We start from the raw sequence: 27,321 nt of genomic DNA, 5'->3' as shown, positions 1-27,321 counted from the left end.
TCACAAGGAGGTTGCCATCCCACTTTTACTCTGAGGTCAAGTGAGGTAATAAAGAGCAAAAAGGTTGTGGTGTGAGAAATGTTCAGACACACCATTTTCAAACTTTTAGGTCTAAGAAATGAAAATATTTGAAGATGTTTACCAGTGCTAAGCTTCTGTCACAAAGTTCTGAAGGTAAACTTTACCCCAGTTATGATTTTTTTTTTCAGCATAATGGTTAAAATAATAAAATGCAACCTAAATGCAAAACAGCTCTTACTTATATTCCACCTTGAGTCATTACCAGTAATTATCAGGAGTAAAAACTGATCATGTTGATCAGTTTTTACTCCTGGGTTAAAATTCTGAACTTTGCTATGCTGTAATTGTTGAGTAATGTAATGTGATTTCCAGTGTCTGCCAAGAACAGCACTGAGGTTTGTTTAGGCCACCATGACTGAGACTCCTGTAGCTATTAGTGAGTGCGAGCGAGTGTTCACATTCAGGGTCATTTTTTTAATGCTAATTAAAGCTGTGTTCTTGTAGTCATGTATGAGGCTCAGTGACTGTGACAAAAATGAGATCTTGGCTCTACTAATAGTGTGAGAGTATATTTTGTGAACTGATGTATTTTCTAGTCACTTAAACTCATGTATATTGAGGTGCTTTTTATTTAATATTAAGTAGAGCTCACTAACATGAGTTAGAATTTAAAGTGTAGTAACGTGTGTTTCATCAGAGCACAGGCAGTGCTCCCAGCACCTATTATACCTGTCCTATACATGTCATACTGCTGCTCTGCCAGTAACTGTTACTCAGGTATCTTACTGACAGTGTGACTGTTAGGATACTGAATGGGTCTTAATGGGCCAGAGGGCATTAATAATTAGCACAGATTGCATTTAAAGGGATTAAATGTGAAGTGACCTACAACGTGCCCCTCTCAGGTGTAGAAGCTCACTAAAGGATTACCGGCGCACATACACAAACGTGCCATCTGTGAAGAGCACAAATCAGGAAAGGGATTACAGTATGCCTCTGGAGGGCTCCATATGAGGACAGAAATGCTTAGAGATGCACACAGGAAAAAGAAAAACCCACAATTACAGGGAGTTTGCAGTAATCCTTAGTGTTTTAAAGGAAGCCCCATTAGAATACGGTGGCTTTTTACAGTAAATGTGCTAAATGCGTCCTCTGTGCTACCTTGAAATCCCAGTTGAATATATTCAGCATCTTCCTGGTTAAGATTTGCTCTTATGATAAAGCCTCTCATCAAACTAGATATTTCATATGTCATATTTCATTACCAGTGCTGTTTTGCTGCTTTCATACTTTTTTCTCCCCCTGGCAGTGCCTACACAGAGCCTTTCCCAATGAACCCCGTCTCTGCTGGGCTGTCAGCGGATGAGGACCACGGGCGTACCTCTGAGGAGGAAGAGGGGGCAGTAGAGCAGGGTTATGAACGGCAGGTGAGTCGTGGTGGGATGTGAAAACGAGTGAAAGCGAGAGAGAAAGTGGTTTATTTAGCCCCATGACCTGCTAATTGGTTTAGTAACTCTAGATGAACAGCTGAAGTCCTGCTTTATTTTGTTGACAGTGCTAGATTTGAATTATCAGACCTTTGACAAAAGTAAAAACGAAAAATGAGGGGTAAACAATTTCTGTATAGTAGAAAACAGACATTTTACAGTAGCTCAAAGATGGACCCCACCCATCCTGCTGCTATCACAATTGCATCAGCCCCCTGCTCTCGTTATGTGACACTCATTTCCTTGTTCTCCCTTTCTTCAAAGAAAAGCCACAATAAATGAGAAGAGAATGCAACGAGGAAAAAAGTGAGGTTTTAGTTGTTGGCCCCAGGAACAGATTCATTTAACTGCATTTTGTTTTGGTTTTATTTCAAGGAAACGAGGATCGTGTGACTTTAATGCAGTATTTGTGAAATGCAGCACATAGGAACAAAAATAAGGCCGACAAGCACAGGAGCTGTACCGGTAAATCCCTAAAAGGCTCCGATGTTATGCTTTGGCTTGGATGTTTTGTAGCCCTTTGATTAGCTTCTAAATCAATGGGCAGCACTGTTGTCACCACACACACGCACACACACACACACACACACACACACACACACACACACAGGCTCTCATACATAATGCATCTCAATTTAAAAGTTACGTATTTTCAGGAAACCTTCACGTCTGCGCTGCAGCGTAATGAAATAATCAGTCTTATTTTGACAGCAGGAATCTACAAAAAAGTGGATTTGAGTTTTTGTCGGGCTCCTCGGCTGCCGCGTGGCTTGGCTGCGCATTAGCGTTCGAGAGCAGTAAGTGTCCACAGAGAGCCTTTAAACATGCACTGTGTTCATTCGTCTCCCGCCGTTCTCCCTCCCTGTCACGCAGATTGATGGCCGATCCCGAGCGTTCTACATCGCCAAAGAGCTCGTCGACTCAGAGAGACTGTGAGTTGCCCGCACTTGTGGATTCCTCCAATTTGAGCCACATCTCTTCCACGTCATCACAAGCATCGTCCTCTATCGACATCTAATTTATTTTTTAATACAATATTGTTATTTTTATGCCCCCGTCCCCCGTTTTGCTCTCCATTTCCATCCAACTGCATCCCCGCCTTCTTCTCCCTCGTTCATCAAGCTGCATGCAGAGTAACTGACAGCCAATTACACAAGTGTCTTTCACCAGTCTCGCTCCCGCCCTGCTGCCCACTTAACCATTCCACTGATGTAGTTTTTCCATCATGCATAATTTAAATAATTAAATGAGTCCCATGGAAAAAAAAGAACTTAGTTGTGTAGAAGGTTGTAAATTCCTCCCCACAGTTTAATTAGATCTAATGCTCCTCTTCTCTTCTTGTTTTCAGACACATCAGCGGCCTGAAGCACCTTCAGGAGGTAAGAGGACATTCACCGGCACACGCCACAAAAGTGTCACACAGGCTTGAAATCTCTCCTGCTTGAAGGCCTATTAAACTGTCTTGATAACATCATATCCTGTGTGTCTGCTCCCCAGTCTCTGTCTCCTTTTTCTCACCCCCTCACCCCCCTCCACCTTTGTATGGGTCTGTTCAGGTTTATCACTGTTGTTGCAGCAAGATCTACTTCCTGGTTCTGACAAAGTTGACATGTAGTACTCTGGCGTGGTCAGCTGTAAGATGACGCAGCGTTCCTAATGATGCCGTTCTCGTGTCCTTACTCATCTGACACTGTGTGCATGCGCACGCCCACCCTCGAATGGCAATCTGCCACCCGAAGGTCACCAAAAAAACCAAAAAAACAAAGCAGGAGGGTCCTTTTTTATATTTTGCGTGCACCTCAAGTTCCTCGTGACCGTGTTGTGTCATCCAGTGGAGAATTTCCCTCTCATTAGAGGAACAAGTAAAGTTATTGTTGGACAGAGGATTTGAAAGTGAGCCGTGATGAGCCAGAGGGCGGCCACGCATCACAGCCAACTGTTGTCACCTCTTCCCATCGTTTCTCACTCACTGCCTGTCATAACAAGAGCACATCCCCGCAGAGGTACAAACAAAGAAGGATATTTGACACCTAAAATGACCTTTAGTGACAACTTTTATTTAATTCACCTTTTTTTTTTAAAAGAACTCGCGCATTAGAAGTGAAAACACGGTGTGGAGAAGTGGCTATTAAGGTGATGGTTGCCAGTACAAATCTGACAGGTAGAGTCATTGAAGCCGGGGAAGCCCATCAGTCAGCCTGTACCTTCTAACCTTGAATAAGGTCATAACCTGAATTTCTTATGTGTGGCCCTTCACCATGATTTATGAACGCCTGCCGTGAGTGCACCGTAGCAGCTCTGCGTAATGGCTAATTTGATGCCATTAAACAGCAACTAATATAAATATTATGCAATGGGCCCAACTCATTATCATATATCTGCAGTCTCATCATGATCTTCAGTCATACTAATTAGCTGATGTGTGGCAAAGTGCAGGCAGAGACATATGCTGGACATCAGTGCATCAGCGATGAGACGTTTCAGCAAGTAATTAATGAACATTTTTCTTCTATGTAAATTATTATTATGTTACCAGAAATTGCCATTTAATAGACACCGAGTAACCTCGCATTCCTCCTCAGTGTCACCACACCACCTTTTCTGACACCTTTCAGAGGTGACATTGAGGCTTTTCAGGTTTTTATTCATGCATTTGCATAATGCATGGGGGTCTTGTTATTCTTCAGACTTCAGAAATGTGGTCTTTTGAGATATCAGTCACTGTTTTTATGCAGGCTGATCTCATAATTAGAATGAAACAGAGATATTCCAGCCGCGGAACGCTCCAGCGGCACAACATGTACAAACACACAGTCTGGGAAAAAAAACAAGGCGCAGCGTAAAGTGAGAGGCACATGAGCTATTGTTCCATTGTTTGATAAGGAATAACAAGAACACAAAGAATTTCCAGGACCGTGCCTCCACATAGGAAGGGAGGCTGTGCTCCTCTTCTATGACTTTCCCCCATAACTGCTTCAGCATATGAAGCCCGGGCTTATTATTATTGTCATTATTTTTATTTATTTTTTTCTCATTTATGACCTGCTGACCTCTGAACAGATTCTCTGTGCCGAATTATCACCGAGCATGACTGGCTGCTCAGCCGAGTGCTTAACGTGGTGCTTGTTGACCTACTTTACGTGAGGAAAATTGGGAGAAGGTTGCAAGTTAATGGGCAAAAAAACAAACAAAAAAAAAAGCTGGGTAAAGCTCATTCATCCATGGATCTGTGTTTGTGTGCGTGTAGAGGAATTTGACCTGAACCGTAAAAGCAGGTGTGAGAAGTGATGAATGTTAACTCGCACCAAGATCGATTGTGTGTGATGGACGGCGTGAAGCGAAGCGCCCGGTGTCACCACGTTATCTCACGGGTCTGTGGGACATCTCTGTTTGTTTTATGGCTGCGCTTTACCCAGAACAGGAATTGATGCACTTCTACCTCACAGACTCACCTCACCTTTATAGACAGTAGTTTCACACAAAGCTTTGCTTATGAAGGAAACTGATATTTTTTAACCAGTGTTGGCAGCTCCAAATGATCCACCTACTTATTCGCTGAGTAGATAAATTACCTCTGATCTTGGTTTTCCCTGCCATAACTCCTCATATTCATCCTTTTAGTCACTGACGCCGCAGCTATAACTACATATTGCACATTATTTATGTGAGCGAATGGATTTAAGGGACCCTAATTCACTGTATATTAGTGTACACTTAGAAATTAAAAGCTATGAGCTATGTACAGAATAAGAGTGTATCATTAAGTAAGGTCATTACGCAACAGCACCTGGATCACAGCTCTTGTGCAAGCAAGGCCACTTTTCCTGAATGCCTGGACAAAGACCAAAGTAATGAGATGATACGAGGGGAGGGCAGCAGGAAGGATGTTAAGGAGGATCTGACCTTCCTTCCATTTTTCTCCTGGTTCCTCATTCCTCTGTACCTTTCATTTCTCCTGCCTACTCACACCCCTTCCCCCCAACCACCTACTTCCTTCTTCAAGCCTCTCGACAAATTCCTCCATTCCTTTTTTCCCCTTTTGCTCCATACATTTGTCTTCTTAAATAAAAGAACAACAACTAAAAAACGCTCTTCTCACTAATCCTGTTTTCCCTCTCTTATGCAGGACTTTAGGTCAGCAGTGACTGAGGCGGTGGATGAGGAAGGAGAGCCAGTGCTGGAGGAGCAGAGGCTGGGGGAAATACTGGGAGTGCTGCCTGAGGTGTACACCCTGCACAGCAGCATCTTTACTGAGCTGGAAGAGCGTATTAGTCAATGGTAAGAAGAGAGAAACTGTAGAAACTTTTACAGTCGTGTTAATTTACTGTCCACTGAGACTCTAATAATCACTCTGAAACATTCAAACACCACTCTAAAAGGCCAGTTATAATCGTTTCATTACAGAGGGGTTCTTCCTCAACCAAAGGTAGCACCTGTTACCTGCTGCTAAGCATAGATCTATGCTCTTCTACAGTCTGCTGCGTCCTGATTTCTGGAAAAAAAAAACTACATTAATTTCTTTAGCCAAGATGGAAAGAGCGATGATGGGCTCATGTTGATACACTAAGTTTAAGTTGCAACTACAACGTATATTAATTGCTCATTAAAGGTTCTCAAACATCCCGATGAGAAATGTGTGGCTTGAGTAACTGAAGTGCTGCTGGAATAAAGTTCATGTCGAGTTTGAGCTCAGCTGACAGACTTTGGATGTTTGTGTGGGACTCTTTCTTTAACAAGAAAATGACTTGGAGTGATTAAAGAGCATGCACTTAATCGCTGATTTTATCCACTGTGAAGGGAGGAGAGTCCAAAAGTTGCAGATGTGATCTTGTCACGTCGGGACAACTTCAGTGCGTTTGACACCTACATCTCCGAGTACGACCGCAGCATGTCTTTGCTCGAGGAGAGCTGCAGGAAAAACCCGGCTTTCGCCAAAATCGTCAAGACGTTTGAGGTAAGACACCGAACAGACTGACTAAAATGCATACACATAGTAAAGACAGCTCTTTGTCGTGCTTCCTGCCAACTTTCTCTTTCTGTTGCAATTTTTCCTTTGTTTTCTTGTTTCTGCAAGCTTGGGTTCAGAAACATGATAAAAATGATCCCATCCATCCATTCGCTTCCACTTATCCTTTTCAGGGTCGCGGGGGGGCTGGAGCCTATCCCAGCTGTCTTAGGGTGAGAAGCAGGGTACACCCTGGACAGGTCTCCAGTCTGTCGCAGGGCTAACACATAGACAACCATTCGCGCTCACATTCACACCTATGGGCAATTTAGCGTTTTTCAATTAACCTATCCCCACTAAGTGCATGTCTATGGACTGTGGGAGGAAGCCGGAGCACCCAGGGAGAACCCACGCAAACACGGGGAGAACATGCAAACTCCACACAGAAAGACCCCGGCCTGATGGTGGAATTGAACTCACTGAACTTCTTGCTGTGAGGCAACAGTGCTAACCACCTTGTCACCGTGCTGCCTTCACTAAAAATGATCCAGTATTTTTTTTTAAAACATAAACAAAAAGTAAAATCTCAGGTTTACTTTAAATATTCATGGAGGGAAAGTAAATCAGGGTGCAGAAATCAAACCTAGTGTTTCCCCTGGTGCTTACTTTACAGCTCTCTGCTTTTATTTTTGTCACCCAGCTTCCACAGGGAGACGCTGGCCTTTCTAAACCCCCTCTATCCCCTCTCTTTTTCATCTAACTGACCTTTCTGCTGCCATGCTCGCATATTCTATACCCACTCCACAGCAAATACTCATTGTTTTGCCAGCGTGTCTCTTCATCCAGGAGGTTGGATTTGGGTGAAGGGATCAGCAAAGGCTCAGTCTAATAGGATCTGTGGTCTAATTTCATCACTGTGTTCAAAAAATTGTACGCATGGTCCGCTTAATAATCCTTACTTTGTGCTCCTGCTGAATATGAACATGTACAGCTTGAGCGGGTAACAACCACGACTGACATATTTTGAGTAAGACGCAGTATATTAAGAAAGCATATAGATAAACCCACATACACAGCATTCAAATGATTGAGTCTTTATATAAGCCTCATCTGCCTCTGGTTTCATCAGAGTACAGATCATTAGAAAGCACTGCCTCGTGTCACCTATTCAGCTCAGCTCCTCTGTAACCAAATCCACGGGTCACCAGCTCCATGCCGTGTGCTGATTCGCCGTGAGTGCCTGACACAATGCTTCCGAGCATTTGTGGTTTGATAAGAAAAATGAATGGACAAGGCACCAACTGTCTTCGCTCATGAATATTCAACAGCAGCTGCCTCTTCCCAGAAAGAAAAACTTTGGCTCTGTCCGATCAAATATAAATAGGGGGGAGCGGAGGTGAGAAATGACTCGCAGCCACGGACAGTAAACACCGACCTTTCGTAATCTTGCGACATGTTTCCACACTTGGACAAGCTCGGCTCTAAATATCCTTGATCAAAGTCAATTACGTGCCTCAACATGAAGGGGCTATAAGCTCCTTTTCTCACATCGTAAACTGCTGCTTACCCGGAATATATGCCGTGAATGGCTTGATTGGTCTGAATGATTTGTGTGGGGTTGGACTTACATCTCCAAAAGTATCACCCGGAGTGGCAGTCGCTATTAAATTCTCCTGGGAGGATCGCTCCAGCTGTCACTGTATATTCAACCTGCATTTACTTTTCCCTTATTACATATAAGCATGTAACCTGGAGTCTGTCCTTCCCACAGTCCCACACCAGGGCATTATGTGTGGGTGATGAATGCTGTGCTGTACCAAAGGACTGCTTTGGGAGTTACATGGTGATTGTGACCCCACTGTAATCAGGAGGAAAGAGGGCTGAGGGAGAGCAAAGACAATCATACAGGCACACTGTACCTGCTCCTGCTCCTGAGAGATGCTGTGTTGTTGTTTAATACTGGTTGTGTGGCACATCTCAAGTCATTATACCTACAAAAAAGCGCAAGCATTGACTTGGGTAATTGTACTCACAGCTTGCTGTTCTTTTTTCTGCATTTAAAAATAGTCAATCTTCATTAGATCTGGCTATTTTCAGTGCTTACCTCCCCTCAACACCTCCGTTTCCTTTTTTCCACTCTCCCGGCCAATTGCTTTTTTAATGCCACAAGCCAAAGTGCTGCAGCATAAGTGCTAGCAATTTCATTGTGGATGTGGTGATGACAGTGATAAAGTAGCCACAGACCCTGATCAGATCACTGCTCGACCCTTACAGGATTACAGTCTCCTCTGGGTGGCCAGTGTTGCTCGTTTACCACGTGAGCCAACACAGCGTGGTGTGCTTGTGTGTTACCCATTACCTCTGTTACCAATTAATTTGTGTCCCTGCATGTGTGTGTCTGATTGTCTTTGCAGGGCGATTGTCATTCACAAATTGCATGGATGTCATTCAACTGCAAACACTTCAGAAATCTCCTTCCACAGCACTTCGGGTTGGATTAGTATTCATGCGGTAGCGTAGATGTGTGTAAACGCTGCGTGTTTCCTCCTGTGCCAGAAGCCTAGGGGGACAGTGGGAGGCTGTGCAGCAGGTGGACAGAGAGCGATAGGGGGAAGAGAGAGCGATGGAGTGAAATCCTTGTAAAGGCAGCTGGGCAATGAGGCAGACAGAAGCTAATTAGAGCCACAGCCTCCTTTACAACTCCCCAATTAGATCAGTTCTGTGTGCAGGCAGCAAATCAGCTGGCCGTGACAGAGTGTGAGAGGTGTGGGGCTTCTTTTTTTTATCTCTGCGTTTCTGTGGAGGTGTTTATTTGCCAGCACAATGCATCGCACATTCGCTCCTCTCTCCCCCTTCGTTTGGTCTCACCCAAACAAACTGCAGGCTAATTACCATCTCTCGAAAGCTACTTCCTCTTTACAAGTGTCAATTGGATGACAATTTACAAGCAACACTTGAGTGGAGCGGATGCTCTGAAAACAGAATGGAGAGCTAGTTATTATTGTTCTCAATGCATCATGCAGTGATCAGTGAGAGAGGAGGAAAGAAGGAAGGCAGAAAAGTAAAGGCTGAAGCTGAGGGGTAAAAAAAAACAACCACACCTTCATACACGGAAACCTTAGGAGTAGGTGAGTGGACGTCACTAGAAGAGGCCTCAGCTTTCTGTTACTTTTTGACTCCTGCAATTCAGATAATGAAGACAAAGCGGTGTGTTTAAGTCATATCGCATCCCTCCCCTTTTAGAGCCCCAATCAGCGTTATCTCATCACCAACCACGGCCTGGGTGTACGTGGGAAGGGATCCATCATTTGCACACTGCACGCACGTGTGAATGCGTCTGAAATTGGATGATAGAGCTGGTGTTTGTGTCTGCGTGGGCTCCTGTGTGTGCACGAGTGTGTATGCGTTTGTGTGGTGTAAATAAGATGAAGATGCTGTTTCCCGCAGGGTGCTATCTGTGCCTCGCTAATGAAGGATGGGACTTCATTGGATTAGAAAAAAAACTCTGTGTGTGTGTGTGTGTGTGTGTGTACACAGACAGTACACAGACCCCCACTGCTTCTCCACCGCTTAGGGCATAAATACCTGTCAGAGACAATTAGATCCTGATTGATTTTCTAAAGCTCTCTCTGATTGTGCCACTTTTTGTCCCCTTTCACCTGCAAATGACTGCACCGAGCAGAAGAATGGGAGTCGCTTCAGGTTTTTATACACTGGTGAAAAAGATGTTTTAAGGTCATCCTGTCCCATAGGTTTCCTTTGGTCACTTGTGCCCTTGACTTGCAACACTGACTAATAGTGGTTAACCTTATTTGGGAGCCAGAGAAGCGGCTCTTTGTGTGTAGCTCAGGGGCACCGTTGCAGTCTTTTGTGGGTGAAATCTTTTGTGGGAGAAGGTATTTAATTTCACAATAATTTTGTTCTGCGGAAATAATATGTCTGCAGTGTACAATTCAACAAATGACCCCTAATAAAAACCTTTCCATGTAGACTAGTCATGGATGATCTTTTACAAGCCTCTAAAATTTCCAATATGTGTGTGTGTGTCTGTGCAGACAAGAAGCCCAGAAGAAGCAGAAGTCCCACTGAAACACCAGCTGCTGCAGGTTATAGTGAGAGTGCTTCAATACCGCATGCTACTCACAGGTAACACATAAACACACATATGCACATATTTAATTGTAAGACAAAGTGTTATTTATGCTTAACATGAGCTGTTGTTTCCACTTGGAGCAATTATGTGGCAGCTTAACCAGCCAGGTTTGCTGACATCAGCTAACAGTAGCCACTCAGCATAGTGTTGTGCATCCCAGGAGTTATACTGGGCTGGGGCTGTCTGGGGTCCACCACTCATTTTCAACAGTGTGTATTTTGTGTGTAAGTTGGACTTAAAGATACAATTTCATTTGTACCACTAGTTATGACCAGACAACTGTAGATGCTTCACACCTGCAAATTCAGATTTAACCTTGTTTTACCTTGTCTTGTTTTCATATCTTCTCTCTGATTTCTCCAGATTACCTGAACAACCTCTCTCCTGATTCCAAAGAATACGAGGACACTCAGGGTAAATCTGCATGCTTTGTGCTGACACACGCGTGCACACTTGCACGCAGCTGTATCGGTGCTTGGCTGTTGTGTCAGAGCCAATGAGACGGTTCCAAGTTCCAACACTCTCTCTTTTTCTTTCTCTGTTTGTGTTGCAGCTGCCTTGGTGATTGTGTCCGAGGTAGCCGACCAGGCCAACGACAATCTGAAACAGGGGGTGAGTCTCTGAGTCAGGATACACCCCGCGAGTTTACATTCAGACTGTGTAGCCCCTGTTGAGTTTGACATATTCACAGCCCACCGTTGCAGTTGCTGCGTCTTTATTCTGCGTGGCTATGAAAGAACAATTTTCAAGCGTGACAAGATTAGACAGCTGAGGTTTTTCTCCCACGTGAATCCTTCTTCCAAACGACTTGCAGGAGTGAAGGGGAGCTCTGTTCCTCTTTTTTTGGCATTTAGCTTGTTGATTTACGCAAGAGGCAAGGAAAGATGATGTCATCAGAAAGTCCCAGGTGTTTATTACAAAGGGAGCAGTGTAAAGGGTGAATATGACCCCCCCCACCCTCACACACACACACACACACACAAATTATCTCTTCATGGAGATAATTATAAGGGAGGGAATGGTTTGTGAATGAACTGGCAACCCCACCTCACTGCTGAGCTCCCATGTGGATCTTTGGCTTACCTCCTCTGTTTATCACACTTTTTTTCTCATTTGTGCACAAGCCCTGACACACACACATACACACAGAGACTGACAGACGGTGGTAGCACATCTCTCTTTGGGCATGAAAGGGAGGGAGTCGGAAAGGGATGTGATACTAAAAATGTGAGGGATGGCAGACACAGAGAAACAGGGATGGTTCAGTTCTTTGTCTTCTCTTCCATCAATCACTAGATAATCTCTCTCTCGCTAACTTCCTGCTTCTCTTCTTCTGCAGGAAAACTTGTTGCGTCTGGTCCACATTGAATACAGTGTGAAAGGGAAGAGGGACCTTCTGAAACCTGGAAGGGTGAGCATCATGTAGTTCTGTCTGACAGTGTTACTGCTGCACTGTCAAAAACAAAGCAACACCAAAATCTGAATGCCAGATCTCTGAGGTCACTTTGAAAGCATAAAAAGACTGGTCATGTGTTTACGTAATGTTGTAAGGATTAGTTAACAACATTACATCAACCTAACATGCAAAGCTTTTATACTGTTTCTTTTGGCAGATGTTTGTCAAAGAGGGCACACTCATGAAGGTCTCCAGGAAAAGTAGGCAACCTCGGCACCTGTTTCTGGTAATGGCATTACATCGGACACTACTGGTGTTAAAGCTTAAAAGTATTTCACTATTTTGTTTCTTCAGTAGTTTGAAATGGTCTAATATTAGCTGTGATTAGCCTAGCTTATCTTTAAAAAAGGCTAATCATAGGAAAGATTAAAGGAAATGTGGTGGACAAACTGTGCAATGTAAACACTCGTAACATGGTGGAAGGTTGTTTCTCCCATCTCTTCTTTTTATGTATTAGCCTTATTAACCTTTGCTGAAAGACTGGTAAATATCTAATATCAGCCAATAGTTTTACCTCACCAATAAATCAGTTGGGTGCCAATCTTTGTTCAAAGTAGCATATTTAATATTTATCCTGAGTGACTTAATCAAACATTTGGCTATAGCTTGACCTTTCTTTCAAGTGCTTTTTGCATTATTTCACACACGTTTACCAAAACAAAGCCTCGTGTATTCAGTATCTTTGGAAAGTGCCATCTCAGTTAGAGTTCAAAAGAAACTCGTGTGGTTTTAAGCAAGGTATGGATGGACAGCACGAGGACAGAAAACACCTGCAGTGTTATTTAGGTAATGTTAAAATGAATGCTGGCATGGTCTGCAGAAAATGTGGAGGAATGTTGGACAGGGTTGTGCCGCAAGTTAGGTGAGGTTTTGGGGAAGGGTGGGGGGCACAAGGCCAAGGCTGTAAGACCTCGACTAAACACCACACCCATCTAGCCAAGGGCCTCCCTCTCCACTCTCCTCCTCTCCCCTCCTCCCCTCCCAGGACTTGTTTTCCAGGGCCCCACTTCCTTACAGGATGTTTGGTGTGGGTCACTGGATGCCGACTTCCTGTGTATTGGGAGGGGACTGACAGCGAAGTGAAGGCCAGACACCCTGTAGAATGCAGGGAGGAGGGGTGGTGGTGCTACACAAACACATAATGTGAAATAGAGAAGTCCCATCTATTGTTTCATGTGCAATCAGTGCTGTCTCATGTTATGAATTTCCATGGGCAGCATATTTGCCATAGGGTTTTCCAGGTAGCATGTAACATTTGAGACCCTCGGGATTCATTTTGTTCTCTTCCATCAGTCTCTTGCTGTTTTTAAACTGATAAGCTCTAGCTTGAAAATGTTAGTGGTTGATACTTGTAGGCTATTAGGACTATAAAGCTATTTGCTCCCTTGAAGCCGACAGCTCCAGAGGTTCAGGCGTTATTAATGGGAAACTGAAATACAAACGGCGCCGATGAAAGCAATCAACCACCTCTGTGACAGAGAGAAGCTGCACCCATGTCACAAGCCAGGGCTCACAAAAGAAAGAAAAGCAGGCTGAGTGAGTGAGAGGAGGGATTAAGAGGGAGGATGGAGATCTAGAGAGATGTCAGAGGGAAACGAGTAAAAGGGGCAGGTAAAGGAGGTGACGCTTTTAGGGAAGGAGATGAAATGCCACTGTCGAAAAAAGTAAATGTCTTGGTTGCTCAAGTGGATATAATTTGCGTCTCGTGGGTCATGTCTGTGAAATCTGTTAACTTGGCGCTTGCTTGGATTTCTGTGGAATGAGTAAATGAGCAGTGCAGGGTGGAGCAGAAGAGCTGCGGCGGCTCGAGCACAGAGGTCGTAGGCAGGGCTCGGGCTTGGCTATCATGCAGTGTTTTGTCTCCAGCCAGTCGTCCAATGAAATGCGTTACTGCTGCTGTTTGTGTTGTTGTTGTGGTGAAGGAGGCCAGTTCCACCCAGCTCTGGTTCTCAGCGTAGCCTAAGAAGGCTGTGAAGGCGAGGGGAGGCCCGGAGTCCAGAGCAGGGTGGAGAATTCCTGGATGCTGCTTATAAGGCCCCAGCGGATGTTTAGAGCACACATAAGGTGTGACCGATGATGTCATTTCTTTTGTCTGTGTTGTGAGAACACAATAGACTCTTGGTGAATTCAGGGGATTCAAATACCTCAGGTTTGACAGGAAAATAAACATTTTCCTTACAGTAATGCCTGATTTTGTCGTGTGCATACATGGGAATTCTGTGCTGACAGGATGCACAGAGGTGAGTGTGCTGTGAAAACACAGCCTAGTACTTAACCAGCTCTACCCTCGGTGCTGTTTTGGGCAGCTGTGGTGCTTAAGTTTATATAACACTACCACCTTGTGTTAGCAGGTGATATTACATCCCGAGTAAATAATTTTCTCATCAGGAGGAGAAACTGTAAAAATCTACAACGAATCAAAAGCTTAGTCAACAAATAAATCAGTTAATAAAAAATTCTATGAATTAATTTATTGTTTCTGTTTTTTTTGGGTTTTTTTTAAATGTTGGCAGTTTCAGTAAATGTTGTGAGAATAAGCCATTATATCTCAAATAGTGAAATCGTTCTATACCTCTTATATTTTCTTTCCCTTTTCTCCTTCAGATGAACGACATAATGCTGTACACCTACCCTCAGCAGGATGGGAAATACAGGCTCAAGAACACACTGTCTCTGTCAGGGATGAAGGTACATGAACTTTTCCAAGTTTCATAAACACGTTTTGCTTTTTTGCTTTTTACTGCACTGTGATCTGGTCTTGTTTGTCACACACAGGTGAGCAAACCCACGCTGGGCAATGTGCTGAACTGTCTTAAGATTGAGGTGTCCGACATCACTATTACACTCTCTGCCAGGTGAGCCGCTGACATTCAGAACTCTGATGTGAACAATGGCTGTCATTTCCAAAGAAATCTACACATTCAGTCAGGCACATCAGGGGCATCAGGTGTGTTGTATTTCTGTATTTCTCTTCAGTTCTGTTGGAGAAAGGGAGGACTGGTTCCACACGCTAAGTCGAGCCATAGCGGACCACGCGGCGGGACTCTGCACATTTGGCGGGCCCTGCAGTGAGGTAGGAAAAATAACTTCAGTGTAACACAATACGATTTGTCATAGAAGAGAACTTTCATCTGAGTCATAGTAAGAAAGGGTGCAGAATTAGCTAAGAGAAGGGTTTGATGATTCACTTTTTAAATAAATTACCATTTATAAGCCCTGTCTACTTATTATTGCTGGCAATAACTTGCAGTTCAACTCCTATGATATGTATTTGTCAGAAGATTCAATAAACTCTCTCAGCTTTGAAAACAAAAAGACTTTTCTGGCAATTATTTTGTGGTTCGGGCTTTACAGGGTTAAGAGTTGAATTCTGAAAAAGCGAGCTTTATTCATGCTGTAACATCTCAACATCGCTGTTCAATCAGGCCCGTGAGAAATTGTGGATGGCGCTGGGCGAGGCTGCACCTGTCCTCGTGCCAGTTTCTCATGTGATGATGTGCATGAACTGCACCTCCGACTTCAGCCTCACTCTCAGACGACACCACTGCAATGCGTGTGGCAAGGTCAGACCCAAAGTTTGCTCTCACTCGAACGTGGTTGGCGTTTAGCTGTAAACTTGTTTGGGGATATTGGGGACATAATCTTACCATACTTTACCGTTACTTTGGAGATTTTCACTGTAGATGTATTACGATGTCACTGATGTGTCCGCACAGGTGGTGTGCCGGGCTTGTTCCAGAAACAGATATCCTCTGAAGTACCTCAAAGACAGACTGGCTAAAGTGTGCGATCACTGTTATGCCGAGCTCAGGAAAAGAGGTGAAGCTTAGCTTTCCTGGTGCCTGTTTCAAAACTCACTGTACAATGTAAACCTTATTATTTCCAGTTGTTTACCTCGATAAGGAAATGAGTTTGCATTTGCCTGCAGGTGGAAGTGTGTCAGCTGCCTGTGATAACTCCAGCCCTCGGACTCACCGGGCCAGTCGTCCCCTCTCTGCTGTCTTCCAGAGTCTGCAGCCCCCTAGTCTGTGGAAGTCCCGGAAGAGCATATCCCCTCTGACCCAGGTGAACTACTCGCTGCCTGTTATCTCTACCCTTTTTTTAAACCCTGATAACTATTTTATAAGCAAGAGAGTATTGCTTATTATTACCAAAGTAATAAACTGTGATATTTAAACTTTTTAAGAACATTAATTTCCCACATACATTGGGGAAAGTAAAGGTTATTCCCTGACCGGGAATCGAACCCGGGCCGCGGCGGTGAGAGCGCCGAATCCTAACCACTAGACTACCAGGGAACTGTGTGAATGGAGGATGTCTGTGTGTACTGGCATGACTGGAATCTAGTCCAGCTGCTTCCTGCAGTGCACACAAATTGCCACTAGGGTTCACACTACTTTGTACCCTTTCATTTGTCTTTACAGCTGCAACAAACAGCTGACTCATCATCCCTGTTATTAGAGTTTCTGAATGTCTAATAAATTACAATCATCTGCAGGTGTCACTTGGTGTGGAGGGCTCCACCATGAGTGGGAGTTTGCAGCGCAGGAAGAAGAGCAAAAGGAAGTGGAAGCGACTGTGGTTCCTCCTCAAAGACAAGGTGCTCTACACCTTCACAGCCAGTGAGGTGAGGGGGCACAGAGTCTCCCACACCAGCCCCAAACACATTCACACATTATCGCCACTCAAGCAAAGAAATATTCTTACTGCCTTTATCCAGCTCTTCTCGAGTGCATGACAGCTATTTAACTACATATCCACTTCTTTAACTTTTTCAGCCTCATGAGCAGAACACTTATTGACTAATAAAGGGAATCTCTGTGCTCTCTCTCTCTCCCTCTCCCTCTCTCTGTTTCTTTTGTCTTTTGTTTTCTTCAAAGCACGAGCAACTTATTAAGTTGTTGTTGCTGCTGACGGCCAGATTGGCATTTTTAACTTGTGCCTGCTTCCTTCAGGATAAAGTGGCTTCAGAGAGTCTGCCTCTGCAGGGCTTCACCGTCAAGCTGACTGAGAGGCCAGAGGGAGAAGAAAGCAGTAACGTATTCCATTTGTACCACAAGAAAACACTCTACTACACCTTCAAAGCAGATGATCAAAACACTGCTCGCAGGTCAGTGCAAATGCTTTTACAAGCACATTCATGGAGTGTCTTTTAAAAGCACATTCTCTGACTAGCAATCATAGCCAGACTACAGCAACAAGAGCTCTAAATCTTAATCACTGGACCACCAGGGAGCTGTAGCAAGGCATGTGTGGTATGTTAGACAGCAGGCAGTGAGCAGCTGATCTCCTGCAGTGCAGCATAATGTACTCTCCATGCATTCTCGCTTTCTCGTGTAAGATTGCTGCACTGACCGTTAACAAGTCTCCTGTCTTCTCTTAATGTTTGCACTCGTTTATCTGCATTTATGTCCTCTATTGCTGATCTGTTTTGGTAGAATGTGTGACTCAGTGAAGGCTGACAGCAAGCTTATTAATGCACTTTTTGTTTTAATAAATACGTGGCAGTTTGCAGCATCCCCATTTTACTGGCAAAGAGTGGAGGTGGCAGGCTGTGTTTGTTAAAGTGGATTCGTTTCTCTTCCAACTGACTTTGAGATTTACAAAAGGCATCAATTATTATAATGGGCCATGACAATTTATTTGAATTCACTTGTTACTTACTGTCAGCCCTGTTTTGTAGGTTGCTGGGTTTTTTTGCTTGTAAAAACAGTTCACAAGAGTGCATATATATTTATTTTTTAAAAAGTATTTGAGCAGGAAGTCTTACAAGATTTAAACTGGATTCCTTTGAGGGGCTCCTGGGATGGGATGACATAAAAAGAAAAATAACTCCAAGGCACTTTCTTTTAAATAGCAAATAAAATGGATTTATTCTCACGGCGCTCCGTGAAATCTGTTCTGACTCCCTGACGAAGATTTGCATCCCTTTTTTTTTCTGCTTAAAGTTAAATATAAGCGTGTCACAACAATAAAAGAGAGCCTTTTTTAACATTTAAAGTTGATATTCTTATTGAACAAAGCGTGAATGTTATTTGGAGCGCCGCTGGATTTATATGGTCATGTAAAATAGTAAGCTTACCCTTATTAAGAGGGTAAGTAGCTATTGGGGACGGTGCTTGTCAAATGTGCTTGATTAACGGATCATCAGCGCACGTGAGCACCTCTGTGAAAGCAGAAGTTTTGTCCTGGGAGTAACAGGCAAACCTTAATTGAGATTGGGTCATGCAATAGGACAATGATCTCAAGCACAGTTACAAATCTACAGCAGAATGACTGAAAAAGGAAAGAATCCGATCCGTGTCTTGCAAGAGCACAGACCTCAACCTGATTGAAATGCTCTGGTGGGACCTTAAGAGAGCTGTGCATATATGAATGCCAGTAAATCTCGATGAACTGAAGAAACTCTGTAAAGAAAAGTGGGCAAAATTCCTCCACAATGATGTGGAGAGGGATAAAGTCATACATGATTACTTCAAGTTTTTGCTGATAAAAATGGCACTAAAAGTACTACTAAACTACTAATCATGTTTTTTTAGTGTTTCACAGTAAAATAGTCTATTGAAATCAAAACAAGCTGATAAAGAGAATGAGCAGAAGGTGTACACGAGTGCAAATCATACAAACCTGTTAAATAAAAAAGACAAAGAAAGCCGCTGAGTTTTATGATCTAGTTTGTAAGATTTAATTTGTTGATTATATTCCACGAAAAACAAAGTGGTTAATATTCATATTAACAATTTAGTATCATAATTATGAGAAAACAGAAAAACACTGGGAAAAACACACCTTGACCTCTGATCTGTGACATAAGCTGACTTTCAAATCCAGTCAAAAAAAAGACAATGAGTTCGAAGGTCTAATGCTCCACTTCTTTGTGTTTCAGATGGGTCAATGCCATGGAGGAGGCCACTATTTTATAGCATCTGCTAAGTTAAATAAATGACGCATCCACTCCGTGACTGCAACAAAGCTACCTGCTGCATGTGAACTCAGTCCATCAGTAAGGATTCATCACATCAGGCCTTTTGTGGGATATTGAGTGACAATTCAAACACCTGGGAGATTTTTCCTCAAAGGAATTCTGCTGTATGGAAAAGAGCAGCAGAATCCTCGAGTCGGATTTCACAAGAGCCTTCAGGAGCAGCTCAGATACCTTAAATACGTCACCTGAGAGAAAAAAATTTATTTCTTCTGTTTTCACCTTTTTTTTCAGATGTCTGCACTTTTTCCATTTTTTTTTTGCTTTTCTGGTGTATTTTACCCAACTTTCCACTGGACTGTTAAACCACTCTTTGTCTTCTGCAGGAGACGTCCTTTCATATCAGTTTCGTTGCAGTTATGCATGACACAGTTTTGAGGTAACTGCAAAGACATGAAAAATAACCTTTGCTTCAGGGTAGTATGCATATCTTGTAAAGGGGGAACGGAGAGATACTTGGTATTCTGAATATATATTGTGAAGTATACGCTGCAGATACTGAAGTGAGTTAGATGATTTATCTGTATAAAAATTGTGATTCACGATGTCCCCAATAAGGGTTCGTTTTAATCATCATAGTATGTGTACATTATTGTTCTTGTGGAGTTTTACACAGTTTTACTCTTGTGTTGAATCTGCAAAGTGAAGAAATGACCCTCGGCATGCCGTCCGCTCTAAAGCATTTGTCAAAGGATGAACAATTTTGAAGATACTTTGTATTTTTTAAAAGTCTTTTAGAAATTTTTCACACAGCTCTGAAGTGCCAGTTGCTTTCTTCCTGTTGAATGCAGTGCATTTTGCAAGTGATGATGAATGTGCCTCACTCTTTATGTTATCACAGTACTGTACGGAGGGACCTTGCTTTTTAATCTATTCTTACATATACTTTAACCTTATAGTATTTTTGAACAGGTCAGTTACTGTGCACTCACATAAGAACATGTTATTGTGCCATTTTTATGAGGGCCTTTTTTAATGCTGTATATATATGCCGCTAGATATAATCATACTTTGGCTGCTTTATTATACAAAAGCTTCTTAAAAATGCTGTCAAACTACCTTCATCCTCACAGTATTAGAGTGATCTCAGCCACTCGTGCCACAGGATTTCACTCAGATGCAGTTTCTCTTAAATAACCCATCCGATGGCATTATCTGTTCCTTTCAGAATGAAGATCCATCATCAGACAAGCAGCATGATATCAAAAGCACATGTTTGAGTACTGTTCAGCTTTTCTACCCGTTTCCTATAGCTCACACCTACAGTGTTACTATCGTTGTACCTCTATAGCATATACTGCATTGTAAATGTTTATGTATATAGATGCATATAAAAAATAAACTACATTAAAAATGCTTACTTAGTGGGCGTTCGCTGTGCCGTGCTGTGCTGCAGGCTTGTTTCTTTTTTGCATTATAATTCAGTATCAACAATAACGAGCGACTGTAAAATGATACCCACTGCAACAGCATAGTAACTTTTTGTATGTGTGTGTGGTTCTGGCTTTGCTGAGGATAGTTACAAGCACAACAGCACTGGATGCTCAGAAATGGCTGTGCACTTCATCCTCTTCTCTCCGACAGAATCGTCTGTTGTATTATTAGGATTTATTCACGTCTTGTTGCTATGCATTGTGTGTTTTTTGTACTGATGTTCACGCTGTGCTTATCTCCTCCTGGTGATAAATACCGGGGTGATGGAGAAATGAGAACACAATGTACCTATCCTTCTCTATTGCCTGTGGTGCTGGAAAAATACAGCTTGGTTAAGTGACCCTTTAATCCAGAAGGGGGCAGCACTACATCGTGTCAAACTGGTCTAATATGAACTTTAGCCAGCCTAAATCCTGTTTGTCTGTGTGAGCATGTGGAAATAACTGGTGTTAAGTTTAAAAGGAGAGAAGTGAAAATAAGATTTAATAATCAATGAAAAAGTGGACTTACATAGTAATGTTAATGAAGTTGTCAGCCCACTGATATGGATGGAAATATTTTGCTTTTAATATAAGGTTTTAAAAGAGAAAGAAAGAAAGTGGATTCATTTTGTTGTTTTATTGTGTGTCAGTATAAGCGTGTGCCAGAAACACACCACTGAATTTATAGTCTTAGCTTATTTGCAAAGGCCCGTGGCCTTTAAAATACATGAAACTCAACCACAAACACAGCAGAGGTAGTACAACACACAGTCTGCACAATACAGCTCACAACTGAACAACAGCAAAGTTGGCAAGTCACAAGAAAACCCATGAATAGAGAGCAGCAGATCATCCATAATTGCATTACTCAGAGTTTCAGGTGTAAATAATCTCAGTCAAAATCCAGACAAAAAGCGGTTTGCCGAAATGGGGATTTACATAGAGCCCTTTATACTCCTCACTGGTTGCTCATCATGTTTCTGAGTACAGTCATCTTAAGGGTGACTAAGCACCTGAGGAGCCTGATCATGTGATAATTTGCATACCCTGCATCCTATTTAAAGCATTAAATTTTGGCTTCTGAGCTTAGCTGTGCAGTATGATTCTCAATGGCATAGATGAAGTTGCTCGAAACATTCCTTAGAGATTTTGCTCCATATTAACATCATAGCAACCACTAATGCAAATCTCCCATTTCACACCATCCCGAGGGTGCTCAGTGGATTGCGATGGTTACTGTGGAGACCACTTGAGTACAATGAGCTCGCTGTCATGTTAAAAAAAAATAGTTGCAAATGATCTCACCTTTATGACATAGTGTAATCCTGGTGGAAGCAGCCATCAGACAGTACACAGTACTTTATGACCACAGTGCACTGTCGTCTGTAACAATACTCAGGCGGGCTGTGGTGCTTAAATGATGCTCAGTTGGTATGAAGAGGCCCAAAGTGTTCCCCAACACCATTACATCACCATCAACAAGCTGAACTGTTGATACGAGTTGTTTACACCAAATTCTGACTCTCTTCTGCTGCTGTAGCCCACCTGCTTCAAGGTTCAGTGTGATGTGCATTTAGAGATGCTCTTCTGCATACCTTGGTTATAACAAGTGGTTATTTGAGCTACTGTTGTATTCCTATGAGGTCAAAGCCGTCCGTAAAAACCTATTCTAAGATTGATATGTGAGGAAAATCCCAGTAGATCAGCAGTTTCTGTAATATTCAGACCAGCTGGTCTGGCAGCAACAACTATTCCATGTTCAGAGTCACTTAAATCACCTTTTTTTTGCCTATTCTGATGCTCAATTTGAACTGCAACATGCCTAAATGCAGCTCTGTGGCTAATGTTAGAGTCCTAATCTATGCTTTTTTTAAACATGACCTTTGAATTTTCTTTATTTCCAGATAAAGAGTGGGGTAATGACAGATTAAAATCAAGATAAAGGCTGATCGATCAGGAAATAAGTGACTAATCATCCAAGATTTAATTTGAAGAAGTTTAACATAAGTTTTAATATAAGAATGAGCGTTATCAAAAAATAAAGGAAAAAGAGGCTATGGTTAGAACTGGAGGATCAATTGCTGGAGTAAAATAAAAAAAAGTATATGAACATATAAGTAAAAGGACATGGGTACAGTGTCCATTTATCCAACATCAAATACATATGTAGTTTCCTTCTCTGCAAGGAAAGTTTACATACCCTGTGGCACTACTTTAAAGTTTGTGGATTCACTCCTGAATGAGAAAAAAACGTTACTCTGTCAAACACTCATTTACAGTTATGTTGTCCATTGAAGCAGCTGTACCAACATATGTTTAAACGAGCAGCTACAGCACAGTTTTGTGTGCAAGTCTTAGCTGTAGATCCTCGTGTTTTCATGTTCACCATGTTGCCTTTCGGTTTTCCAGTGTCTTCAAAGGCATGCGAGTTAACTCAACTATGCATTTCTCTATTACTGTATCAAAGTGACATTTTGTCCAGAGAGGACTTTTATCCCACCCCTCCAGCTGGTCAGCCACTAGTTTGAGAGATCTGAAATTACTCAAGAACAGATACTAGAAAAATTAGTAATGCAGTAATGTTGCATGAGTTTTCTAAACGAAATCACAATAAGAAGGCACACCGCGTTGTAAGCACGTGGATGATTTTATTTACAATATTTTCTTGTGCAGCTGCCTTGTCCCATTACAGCACACTGCTCTCCTGTTAGACCCCAGCATCCTACTGAAGCAGGGAAGGCGTGACCAGATAATGGAGAACAGCTGTGTGGGTCAGCCTGCTCTAACACCACACCCTGAACTCACTGCTCCACCCCTTCCCCTGCAGCTGAGCTACAAACCACACCCCACCACAGTGGGTCCATATAGTAGAATAAACAACCATGACAAATATACCAGTTAAGGTTAATTTACCCATAAGTTCCATTCCAAACAGTTCAACAGGCTCAGTTGCCTATTTGGGGGAAGAGGACAGTGTTGCATTACTATTAATGTATTTGAAAACTGTTCCAAGTGTTTAAGTGTTTGATTTCCTTCTATTGGAATAGATCTTTTCTCCTCAATACAGGCCCACTAATGTTGACACTGAGCTCTCAGCTTATCTCTTGATTGCAAACCTTTCCCTGCTGGCTGTCTGGTCAGAATAGCAGATTTGTTTAAACTCAAGAAGATCCCACAAAGTTTCTGGAGAACCCCTAGCCACTTATCTAAGAGTTAGTGCAACGTGACTGTATCATCAAATGTCTGGAAATCTAATTGTACTTTGCAAAACTTCACTTGTCCTCACTTTTACATTTTAGAGATGCCTTTTTGAGTGAGAGTGGTTGCTGATCAATGGGCATGAGAATTTGCATAATTGTGATGAATAAACTGACCTCTCAGCCCATTGTTCCTTCAGTGGGCTGGTTTCAGTCATTATGCAAATCTCCAAAAGTTGATTCTGTTCATCTGGACGTAGCGTTTTGTGGGAGAAACGTTTCGTCACTCATCCAAGTGACTTCTTCGGTCTCAGCTGACTGCAGGTTTCCCCAATCTTATAAACAGTACATTTGCATAATGACTGAAACCAGCCCACTGAAGGAACAAAGGGCTGGAAGGTCCGTCTTGCGTCCCATTTAAACAAGTGCGTGTTCTCACTGCCCCTGGATGTCCTGGCCTCTGAGGTTAAGGTGTACGGCTCCTGGTTGTCAACTGACCAATTTATCATGGCAAAGCCTGTGGTGGACAAAAGATAAGAGGCTGATTATAAAAATGATCCATGCACGCCTTATGACCTACAGCATGTACAGTTAACACAGCTAAATGGCTGTGAAATTGTAAAATTACTTTTGAAATAAAGCTATTCAAAGTCAATTAACTGTGACTATAATAATAGCAATGTTAGCCAGCAAACAAAACGTTAGCACTAATTAAAATAAGCTGCTAGGTGATGTTACTGTTTCAAGTTCTCTCATTGTTTGACATGTAGGGCAGATATTTTGGTGACACTGAGATTAGCCAGACACTAAACAGCAGTGTAATATCAACGCTAGATTAGATGTTTTCTAATCCGATAAAATGACATTATTCCTGTTTATAGAAGATGTTTGTCGTCTGTTTGTTTGACTGACAGGAACAGGAAATAGTGGTTGGAAATTACTGTTGGTGTTACATGAGGGTAAAGAAGGGCTTTAAGCACCTGGGTAAAAACTGGACCCATGATGAAACACTACAACAAGTACAACATACTCTTCAGTTTTAATATGTGACCATACTGTGCAGACTGCTGATGAGTTACACGGTTACATTTCATTAATCATTGTTAAACTAAAGTGGTAAGCAGTTACTTTATCCTTTCACTTAAAATTTCCAGGAAAAACACTACCTTGGCTACTTTTGTGCTTACATTTGATCTATGCTGGGTCACTACTTTTGCACTATAAAGCTGCTGCTGACACCTTGGTTCACACTGACAATTAGAAAAAAGCTGATAGGAAAAGAAGGATGGAAAATGCCTGGAATTTAGTTACACTTGCAAATACTGCTTCCTCCAAACTGCAAGCATCAATAAAATGTTACAGTATTGTTTTCTATATCTGTGCATATATCCTTATTGGTAGTTTTCTCGAAATAGAAGATCTTCATTTAAAAAAAAAAAACTCTGATAACATTGCTGAAGCTAGCGCCCACCCCTACTGCGCGTACTGCAAATATAAAACTGATATATACTTACATCATGAAGCAGTTGATGTCTGGTTTCTGACAAATACAGTAAAGAGGTGCGTTCTCCCCCTCCATACCAGTGTTCTCAGGCACTGGTACATGGTCAGTGTCAGACACTTCACTGTCCTACAACATACCACATAGGACCACATTAGAAATGACATGTATGTAGACATGCTAATTATACCTGGCTAAATGGATGCAGTAACAAAATGTTACTTAACTACTCTAGTTATTAGTTTCCAGTTGTGTGCAGTTGCTCCAGTCTTACTGACAGTATACTGTTTCAAACACCAGTGCCAACATTTTATTTTTTAAATCTTAGTATGATTCTGCACCAAGACTTCTGGCCTGTTGCTCGGTAACTTATTGTCTGACTACATTAACTACAGTTCATAAACATCATTCATTTTCTCCTACTTATTTTATTCAGGTTGTATTCCAGCTGTCATAGGGCAAAAGTACATCCTGGACAGGTCGCCAGTCTGTTGGAGGGTTATTAGAGAGACTCAGACAACCACTCACACCAACAGCCAACTAACCTAACCCCGCGCATGTCTTTGGAGTTCAACACCAGTCTGGCCGAATCACAGATAAGCAGGGTGTCTGTGCTGCAGAGCACAGCTGTGTCAGAGACTCTCGACATCAATGTAGCGTTAAGGATGCGGAGCGATGGGTGCACTAACACAATGTAAATATTAAAGTTCTCGCCATTGTCAATATGCTGTTGCGCCCTTGTTCGTATTCTTGCAACCATATCTCTAGTCTAGCTTACCCTAAAAGTTTGGAGAGAATTGGTCTGTTAATAAACGCGATCGATTGTTTGGGACTGCTCTAGCAATCACGTCGCATAAACAACTCTACTTCCGGTGGGAAAACTAATTAAGGGTAAAGTCGCACTAATAACACCTACCACTCGCGTTCATAAGCATACACTATGATCACTTCCACGCAGTAACGTTGTAATAAATATAATCCCCGGTAAAGTCAATTAGCGAACACTACTGGCATGTAATGCCAATGGCGACCATTTCACAAACTGTAGAAAATGCTCAAAATGTTGTCGGCACCAAAAGTGAAGGGCTGACAGTTGTGTTTATATACGAACCGTAAGCGCTAATGTTGGTTAGCATCAGCTAAAGCGAGGAAGTTTGACACTTGCAGAGGCAGTGAACGCAGAGAGAGCTTAAAAACGCATTGTGGGGGTTTTTTTTGTTTAGTCTTTGCTTCGTTGCTTTGCTTCGGGATTTTTTTTGCATTAAGACGTTGCACACAAAATTACAGATATAACGGTGACTTAGCTGCTCGTTGGATAAACCCATGGACCTTAGAAAAGATCAACACTACTCGGATGTAAGCACCCGTGTATAACACAATAGGCAAAATTACGCTTGCTAACCTTTCAACATCACAGGCTTCACATTAAATAAACATTTTTTCAAATACTCACCATGATCTGAGACCGTTTAAATATTTTGTTACTCTGAAAATATGGCAGTGTGAAGCTAAACCTTTAGCTTGACGGCTAAAGCAATGCTAAGATTTACACGGAAACGATCAGCGGACATCGTTAAAGTACTATTGGTCTATAGCTTGAATTTTAATTTTATTTGGAGGAATAAGTGCCATTATATATCTAAAGATGATTTGGTTAAACCATACATTGAAGGCGGTGGAAACGCAATTGATTTTGATATAATGAATGGTGTTTTGAAACTTAAATGGTTAAAATCCTTCCAAAATAATCCACACTCCATTTGGTTTTTTATACCAAGTAAGGTCTTTAACACACTGGGGGGTATCGACTTTCTCCTAAAGTGTGACTTTGAAATTACTAAGCTACCTGCTAAACTCTCTGAATTCCATAAACAGGTCCTTCTTTATTGGAAAATGTTATTTAAACATAATTTCACTCCACATAATAGCCCAATTTGGAACAATAGATATATACTGATGAACAGGAAATCTATTTTTATTCAAGATTGGTTATCAAAAGGTGTTTGGGCAATTGCCCATTTTGTAGATGAGGAAGGACATGTTCTAGGACATCAAGATTTTTGCCAAAAGTTTAATATCCAATGTTCTAAAAGTAAATTTAATCGGGTTATAAAATCCATTCCATTGTCACTTAAAAACATAGTTGTAAATGATATAATATATT

The 27,321-nt window shown here is 42.1% G+C and overlaps 1 protein-coding gene, 1 long non-coding RNA gene and 1 other non-coding gene across 5 annotated transcripts in view; 1 reads left to right on the top strand and 2 right to left on the bottom strand.

Annotated features, from left to right (window-relative positions):
• fgd5a (FYVE, RhoGEF and PH domain containing 5a) overlaps positions 1-21,745 on the top strand; it is a 32,809-nt gene extending 11,064 nt beyond the window's left edge. For 2 of the 3 annotated variants that reach the window (XM_040002992.1, XM_040002990.1), the window contains exons 3-21: positions 1,331-1,448; positions 2,382-2,440; positions 2,857-2,887; positions 5,635-5,786; positions 6,306-6,462; positions 10,509-10,599; positions 10,970-11,020; positions 11,160-11,218; positions 11,946-12,017; positions 12,220-12,288; positions 14,667-14,750; positions 14,838-14,917; positions 15,039-15,135; positions 15,488-15,625; positions 15,779-15,881; positions 15,991-16,127; positions 16,561-16,689; positions 17,018-17,172; positions 18,949-21,745. In XM_040002992.1, the coding sequence (XP_039858926.1) occupies positions 1,331-1,448; positions 2,382-2,440; positions 2,857-2,887; positions 5,635-5,786; positions 6,306-6,462; positions 10,509-10,599; positions 10,970-11,020; positions 11,160-11,218; positions 11,946-12,017; positions 12,220-12,288; positions 14,667-14,750; positions 14,838-14,917; positions 15,039-15,135; positions 15,488-15,625; positions 15,779-15,881; positions 15,991-16,127; positions 16,561-16,689; positions 17,018-17,172; positions 18,949-18,985 (1,819 nt within the window). In that variant the 3' untranslated portion in view covers positions 18,986-21,745. The remainder of the gene's footprint in view (positions 1-1,330; positions 1,449-2,381; positions 2,441-2,856; positions 2,888-5,634; positions 5,787-6,305; positions 6,463-10,508; positions 10,600-10,969; positions 11,021-11,159; positions 11,219-11,945; positions 12,018-12,219; positions 12,289-14,666; positions 14,751-14,837; positions 14,918-15,038; positions 15,136-15,487; positions 15,626-15,778; positions 15,882-15,990; positions 16,128-16,560; positions 16,690-17,017; positions 17,173-18,948) is intronic. The other variant, XM_040002991.1, reaches the window with a different exon arrangement.
• trnae-cuc lies at positions 16,289-16,360 on the bottom strand. Its single transcript has one exon. It is a non-coding gene; the product is annotated as a tRNA-Glu (tRNA).
• A 2,202-nt stretch (positions 21,746-23,947) lies between the features above and the next one.
• On the bottom strand, positions 23,948-26,743 carry LOC120715883. Its single transcript, XR_005691759.1, has 3 exons — positions 26,611-26,743; positions 25,171-25,286; positions 23,948-24,173 (listed from the first exon to the last, which is right to left on the bottom strand). It is a non-coding gene; the product is annotated as an uncharacterized LOC120715883 (long non-coding RNA).
• Positions 26,744-27,321: the final 578 nt, after the last annotated feature.

The sequence above is a fragment of the Simochromis diagramma genome, unplaced genomic scaffold, assembly GCF_900408965.1.
Source record: "Simochromis diagramma unplaced genomic scaffold, fSimDia1.1 OVJJ01000646.1, whole genome shotgun sequence".
NCBI classification, from domain to species: Eukaryota; Metazoa; Chordata; class Actinopteri; order Cichliformes; family Cichlidae; genus Simochromis; species Simochromis diagramma.
The sequence above is the reverse complement of the archived record's forward strand: the minus strand, read 5'-3'. Positions and strand labels throughout refer to the sequence as shown.